At 41.5% G+C, this 7,798-nt stretch overlaps 1 protein-coding gene across 2 annotated transcripts in view; it reads left to right on the top strand.

Moving 5' to 3' along the window:
* LOC147101813 (protein Niban 2-like) overlaps positions 1–3,744 on the top strand; it is a 261,246-nt gene extending 257,502 nt beyond the window's left edge. For both annotated transcript variants that reach the window (XM_085965775.1, XM_085965774.1), the window contains one exon: positions 936–3,744. In XM_085965775.1, coding sequence (XP_085821901.1) covers positions 936–1,693 — 758 coding nt within the window. In that variant the 3' untranslated portion in view covers positions 1,694–3,744. The remainder of the gene's footprint in view (positions 1–935) is intronic.
* Positions 3,745–7,798: the final 4,054 nt, after the last annotated feature.

The raw sequence follows: 7,798 nt of genomic DNA on the forward strand, positions 1-7,798 counted from the left end.
CTGCTAAATGTGTGCTGCTGATATTTATTATAGGTTTGAAGGAGTCAGCAAGGCTCCCCTACACAGGCTGGAAGGATGGAGGATAGGGATACAGTTATAGGATTCAGTGGCAGATGTAGATGGAAAGAGGGCAAGCGAAAGGCAGTATAGCCCTTGTATTTTTAAAACCGAGAAAGAAAGAACTTGCATTTATATAGCGCTTCTCACAACCTCAATGTCCTAAACCTCTTCACCACCAATGATGTACATTTAGAAATGTAGTTACTATTGTAATGCAGAGAAACACCAGTTAATTTGCACACAGCAAGGTCCCACAAATGGTAATGAGATAAATGACTGGTTTAGAATTCACCATTTGTGGGTTTTCTCTGGCAGTAGTGTTCCAACACTGATGTGAAATCATAGTGAAGAATTATCTCTCCCCACCGCCCCCCCCCATATAAATCAAATTGTAGATGCAGTTAAGCAGAGGACTGGTTATTTAGAATGTTCTGTCTGAGCTGTAAACACAATTCTCTAGCCCACATAGCTGGAGATTTGAGACCGTTCTATAGTTTGATGCACAGTGAGATAATTCCTCTGAGGGCTGTGTTCACGTAGAGGAGTACACTATGGGGGTGATGTCTTTTCTGGCAGGTGTAAATTAATCTTGGAATCATGAACAGCCAAGCCAGGAGTGGATTACAAAGATCCCGTGCATGAGCAGAAGTCTTGAACACTTCTCTCTGTATGGTATGGACGCTTCAGTTTGTGGGCTTCTATCCAGTAATCTCAACAGCCCACAAAACAAAATAATTTGCACACATCACTTGCTACAGCAGAACCTTAAACTGTACATCACTTGATAAATACTAGCCTTGTATTGGTCAGCCTAAGATGGGCTGCTTTGATTACAGTGGTGACAATGTTATAACTTGTGTTTTTTTTTAAATTAGCTGTGAAGGAAGCAGCTGTTCAAAGAAAGCATAACCTCTTCAGAGACAGCATAGTGATGACTGGCAGTGACCCCAACCTGCTCCTTCTTGGTGAAGACCAACCTATCAACTGGAACAGCGGGTTCGGCAACCGAGAAAGCCGTGACCCAGAAAATGCAGCAGATAAACGGAAAAGGATGAAGCAGGTGGTGTCAATGATTCAAGATGATGGCCTTTCCCGTCCTGAGGAGGTCGATGTTATGGGTGGCCTCACAGTAGTACCTGAGGGGGAGCAAGTTGGAAACGGTGACTCTTCAGAACCTTGCAGCCCAGTCAAATCACCCGATAGTGTCAAAGAGATCTGTGACCTGTTAACAATAGCTAAAATTGAAACAACTGAAGCAAATGCACCAGCAGACAGCTCCCTGAGCAATGGAGCAGTCTGTAAGGATGAGAAAGTACCTGAGAGGAATCCTTCTGAAGAAATTGAGTGCAAGCTCCTCCAAGAACAACACCAGGAATCAGTGCAGTCCTCCAATGATGACTGTGGCTTCCAATCTTCTACTGAGAAAACAGAAGATGGCATCAGTTCTACAATCAGCTCACCGGTAGTGGCCTTGCATGAAGAAAATAATGAGTCATCCCAAGAGAAAGTGACTCTTTGCCAACAAGAAGATGCTAGTGACAAAGAAACTGGAGAGGGGGTTTCTTCAAAGGTCATTGAAGTTGCAGAAGATTCTCACGATACACATAAGCCAGTAGAAGGAACAGAATCTTAATTGCTGAATGAATACATTGGTCTGGAGTTCCAAAAAGAATTGTGTGGCTTTTAGCCTTGAATGCAGTTTCTCTACTATTGCAGTAGTGACACTGGCCCTGAAATTCAGCAGGAATTCTATCATTCTCTCACCATAACTATGGCGAGAGAATGGCGGAACCCCTGCAGAATTTCAGGACTGCTCGTCTATGGTTTTGTTCTGTTCATGATCACGTTGTAGAATTCCTTCACAGAAATATCTAATGGTGTACATTCCATCCTGGATGTTTTGATGTCTTCCTGTTCTGCAGCACACATTACTTACAGTATGTCTTGCTTATTGTCCTCATTTTATTTTCTGGTGCTTCAAATGTTTTCAATAGACCCACTTAGTTCTGAGCTATTTTGTTAAATTCCTGATTGGTTTATTATTTTTAAAGCCTGCATTTCACACAAGTATAGTTTGTCATCTCCTTGTAGATGTCACTCTCAAATGTGCAACAGGATCAAACTCTCCACACAAGTGCTCAGCTGCCAATGCAGAATAGTGGTTTACTCACGTCATCATAATATCATTAGAAAATGGTTCAACTTGACCAAATTGAGAACGTTACTTCACATTGGGGTCAAACTGTATTGTCACTCTGTGTGCCATGGCAAGGCATTACTCTTCTCTACAATGAATGAAACACTAAAGATAATTTGTTATTGTTTGTTTGCATATGTTTTTGAGAGTGACTACATTTTCTTTATTTTATGTAATATGGCACCATTATATCACAAAGAATACATAAAATGGGTATAATGATCTGCTAGCTATTTAAGGAAGATACTTTAAACCAAAATGCACCTTTTGGAAACCTATCTACAATCAATATTCAGGTGCAATTAATGTATCCTTATCTATTTGTGAACATTATGTCATAAAATCCTTTAACAGTTGTTCAGCAACTACCTAATATGGAAATATTGACTGCCGTGTTTACAGTCACCAGATTCTGTCTTAAACATAGACTAAAAAGATCTCTCAAACCTTTTAAGTTTTCATTGATAAGTCTTTCTAAAGTACTCTTAATGATTATTGTAATAATGAATGCGGTAGTATGGAGCAATTAAACTATTAACGGAAAAGCAACTCATAAACTCTAGCAACCATTTCTAGGATGCATTTTTATAAGCAGAATCTCTCTCTCAAGTTGCGTCTCTCTGAAGTAGGGTTGCAAGTATGTTGCAGAGTTCACAAGCATCCCAAACTTTGTAAATTGTGCTGGTTACATGATTATTCATTTTTTAATTTAAAACAAGAAGGGGAATGGGGTGGAAGTTCGCATTCACCAGTTGCTGCATATTTGAACAGCAACCAATGTGGCAAACATGCCAAAGCTGATGGCTCTTATGTCTGCAATCCTGGCCAGTGAACTGTTCGACAGTTGGTTTGTTCATATGTTAATATGGAGTAGCGGAAAAATGATAGAATATGCCTTCTGTTGGTGAAAAGGGGTCCAGATTGTTTTTAAAACTGATGCATTCTACCAATTCTGTGCCATGATTTTAGGCCAAATATTCCATGACCCGCTCATTAGGAAAGGAGTTTCTTTTATTTAAGAGATTTTATTTCATATTATTTAGCTTAAATGCTTATTTAACTATTAAATATTGCTGGTGTCTGCTTGGGATGAGCAGTTGATGCTTCTTGGCACGGCCTTTAGTATGACACTAATAAGTGGGCTTTTCCATTGTATCATAGTTTATGGTTAAAGGCTTTCACTGACTGTAAGAAAAGGATATGAATTTAAGCAATGAACGATCTTTTAATTTTATTGAAGGGCATGCTATGTACAAAACCGTGTTGACGTGCCCAAGTTTGTACAATCCCAGTTAGAGGGAGTTTGTTGTGCAGCACTCCTTTTTGCTCTTTTATTGCTGCTTTCAACTTGAGGGGTTTACTGATGCTACCAGTGATCATGATACCTGTTCACCCCTGAATTGTGGGTTCCCATGGATGCTCCAAATATTTTATTAAGCTGCCTTTTTGCAAAATATGCATTTAATAAAGTTTTCATCAGGACCAAACTGCATTTTTTGTGTGTATGTTTGATTAAACAGCATTTTTTGCCTGCCTCCATGTACTGTAGACAGAAAGAAAAGGGTTGGAGATGACAATTACTTGGCATACCTTTAATCATTTAGAGAATGAATGCGCAATCCCAACTACATCCACTTCGGGACCTGGAATCTATGCAGACCAGATTCCAAAGTGGTCTTGGGATTTTTACCCTTTCAGTGAATTGGCTTCTAAATATCTGAAGAGAATGCTGCAAAAGTATACCACTAGCACCATAGTGTTGGCAGCCATTGTCTTAATAGTCACCCCCTGCCCCACCCCCAATCCCCCGCTGTCTGTGTGTGTAGAATCTTCACAGAAAATTGAATTTAACGTGTTTTTTATTCGTTCCTGGCATGTGGGCATTGCTGGCAAGACCAGCATTTTTTGCCCTTGAAGGTGGTGGTGAGCCGCCTTGAACCGCTGCAGTCTGTGTGGTGAAGGTAGTCCCACGGTGCTGTTAGGGAGGGAGTTCCAGAATTTTGACCCAGTGACGATGAAGGAACAGTGATAAATTTCCAAGTCAGGATGGTGTGTAACTTGCAGGTGATGGTGTTCCCATACATATCATGACCTCCTCCTTTCTTCAGCATTTGACATCCCTCACATCAAATATAGGAAATTGTCCAATCTTAATTTGATTCTAGGGAATTGTATTTTGTTTTTGTCCTATTGCCATTGGGTTCCTGCTGTCATTGTGCCCAAGGTACATGGTGGGGGAGCTCTACTTGAATGAAGTCTTCATTTTATCCAGATGCAGACCTATACAGCAATGTTTGGATTGCCAGCTGGGTAATAAAAATAAAGTAGAAGAAACACAAACTTTTAGCATATGCTTAATGAAGAAGAACTGTCGAGAGACCAAAAGGAAGATATTGACCAGGATGCAGCGAGAATTATATTACATAAAATAGTGTTGGGTTTACTGAGTCATACAATGTGTAGATGAGACAGGAGATTCTTCTCTTTCTGAAAAGCCGATACCTAATCAGAGCCCTATCTTCAAATATATCAAAAGGTGCAGCCTGTCTTAATGGTTTTCCCATTCCATGGCCTGTTTGGACAAATTCCACAGGGGTTCATCTATGTAGAGAAACTTTCAGTTTTAACTCTTGGATTAATTTGTCTCTGCGATATACTTTCAATCTGTGGACCCACCAGATCAGATGCTGGTGACAGACTCTTGGTCATTCTCATTTTTCTCGTGGAAGTGAAGGTTAATCTTCCGAGATGCTCATCCTGGGCCACCTGAGCAAGAGCAAAAACATGGCTGTTCTAGGGCATAGGATATCCATGAAGCTCCAGGAAAACTTTGTTATTTAGGTTATATATGCCACATGGTAGAAGTTTACGGAAGGTGCACAGCTAGATTTATAGTTTCTCTTGCCTTTCAATGCTACAATAGCTGCAGTCATTGCTGGAGCTGGGGCTAAAGGCCAGTGCTATGCCAGTATATTTGTTGGCCGTTATGGCCTTTGAGCCCTTGCCCCAGGCCTATTCATTTCTTCTTCCTTTCTTCTCACTCACTTTGTGAGCTATGTAGAAGTTACATGCCCCCAAGTTCATTACTGGAAATTTAATGTAATCCTTAAGCTATAGACTCACTGTTCAAAGCTCTTCCAGTGTGCGATTTGATGTTTCTTACTTGGAAGACAGCATTATTAGTAACTAGTTTCCGCTCCAGATTTTTAGTGTGCATTTTTGCCAATTTGGCCTAGGAGGGATTCTGAGTTAATTTATATTAAGATGCTGCTCTGTTAAGTTAAATTCAGCACACAGGTTAATTCCACACAACACAAACTAACTGGGAAGGTGTATTTGAACCAGTAGCCAGGACTAGACAAAGCAGCTAACAAATATGTTTTTCGCGTACCCTATCAGTTTGAGGCAATAGGTTTAGTTTGTACACATTTTAGTTCCCTTCACATGTATAATGTTGGAATGTCTTCATTTGAGCACAGCAGAAGGTGGCTTAGCTGAGCAGACATCGTTTCTGCCAAGGGAATGCAGTGGCAGTTTTAATTGACAGCTCAACTAGATTGCATATCAATCTAGCTTCCAGAAGATGGAAGGAGCACGTGCAGGCATGTACAAGTTTACAGTACCCCTTCTACGCAATCTCATTGTTATGGCAACAATGGGCCTGGAAAACACAGGTTGGGCGACAGACATGGAGGAAAGTAGAGTGTGTTATTTAAAGGCATCCTGCAATTAAAGGTACTTATCAGTAACCAGCAAGTGGGAGGAAAAGAGCAGCCAATTTTAATGAGTGGTTTGGGGTATTTTTTTTTTAATTTTTTTTTTTTAAGTGAGGTAAGGCAGTGGAGAGATTTGTATTTTGGGGTTGGAGGCAAAAAGCCTTCCACCTGTACTGCATAGCCCTATTTGGAAAGCCGTGGCATTAGCAGTAAGTGGGACATCTTTAACCAGCGGGACACCCATGTAGTCTCTCAGAACGGTCCGACATGGGCAGCAAAGGCAGATGCCATGGCAGCTATATGTCAAAACTAATTAGTACCACAGAGCCAGAAAGTCAAGTGTGCACTGCAGGCCCCAACAGGTCCAACATGACCCTGTAGGGTGGGATGGTGATCAGTTTTTTTTTTTAAGTTGCAATTACTCACCTGATTTTCCTCAAAATCACCACCTCTCTCATGTATTCATGCATTCTTCTCTTGTTCATCAACTTTCATGTCAAAGTTCGTGTACAGCCCCAATCTTCCATTTTAAGAAGTGAAGGGTGACCAAATTTGAAAAGAACGGGAAGGAGAATGCTAAAACACCTGTACAGCTATTCCCTCTTCAGATAGGAGAAAATTGCTCAGTGCACAGGAATATCAGGGGACAGGCGGAGGGCCAGCAGACATCTGTGTTAGAGCCCATGAGAAAGGCATTGGAGATACTGGGGACAAGCTATTCTCGCACAGTAGGGGATGGTGAAGTTGGAGACCCTGTAGCCACAGTGGGTTTGTTCAGAGTAGATGAATGTGTTGCAATTGAAACCAACTTCATGTGCATAATATCAGTTGCTATTGTGTGGAGACCCAAAGGGGAAACTGGAAATGAATGCAACACCTTATAGTGATTCTTTTTATCTCCACAGTAGAAGCAAGAGGTCAACATTGCAAGAAGGCCCAGAGGATAATCTACCTAGATCCTTAACATCAGGCTCCACAAGAAATTCCACCACTCATTCATCCCATCACAAGCACTCACTAAGCCAGACACCCGGGGTGACTTAAATAGTGGAGATAAGGAATTGTCATTGGGTGAGTCATAGAAAACTGAAGCCAGAGGATATGAGAGTGGAAGAGAAGCCTAAAGTTCCTCCAATGTAGGGTAAGGAGCAGTCAGTCCCTGGCTCTAGAGCATGCAATGATTTCAGGAGTCCTGCAATGGAGAGAAGGATGCTAGCAGAACATCACACACAAATGAAGGCTCCGCGATCAATCTCGCACCATGTGCGGAACATGGCTGTGGTTGGGGTCAAGTCCAATTCTGTCCTCAGTGGCACTATCAAAGAAGGATATGCATCGATGCAATGCATCTTGAAGCCAGTGGTAGCTACAGAAACATCTGGATGTGTGCCCCATGATGGGTCTCCAGGCCAGCAAATGTCTCTTACATGGAAACTTGAACCATAAGAGACTCGATAGAGAGGGCGACTGGCTTCCAATTTCTCCAAAGCAGCATCATGGGAGCTTGGAAAACAGCAGGTACACACTGAGATTGCGGGATCTTAGTGATTTGATAGGGTAGATAGAGAAACTATTCCCTCTGTTGGAGAGTCCACAACATGGGATGTAACCTTTAAATTAGAGCAAAAGCAAAATACTGCAGATGCTGGAAATCTGAAATAAAAACACAAAATGCTGGAAATACTCAGCAGGTTAGGCAGCATCTGTGGAGCGAGAAACAGAGTTAACGTATCAGGTCGATGGCCTTTTGCCAGAACTGGAAAAAGTTAGAGATGTAACAGATTTTAAGCAAGTGCACAGGTAGGGAAAAGGGGAGGGGGGGGGG

The sequence above is a fragment of the Somniosus microcephalus genome, chromosome 23 (genome assembly GCF_052327205.1).
Source record: "Somniosus microcephalus isolate GS21.2 chromosome 23, FLI_Smic_1.0, whole genome shotgun sequence".
In the NCBI taxonomy this organism is placed as follows: domain Eukaryota; kingdom Metazoa; phylum Chordata; class Chondrichthyes; order Squaliformes; family Somniosidae; genus Somniosus; species Somniosus microcephalus.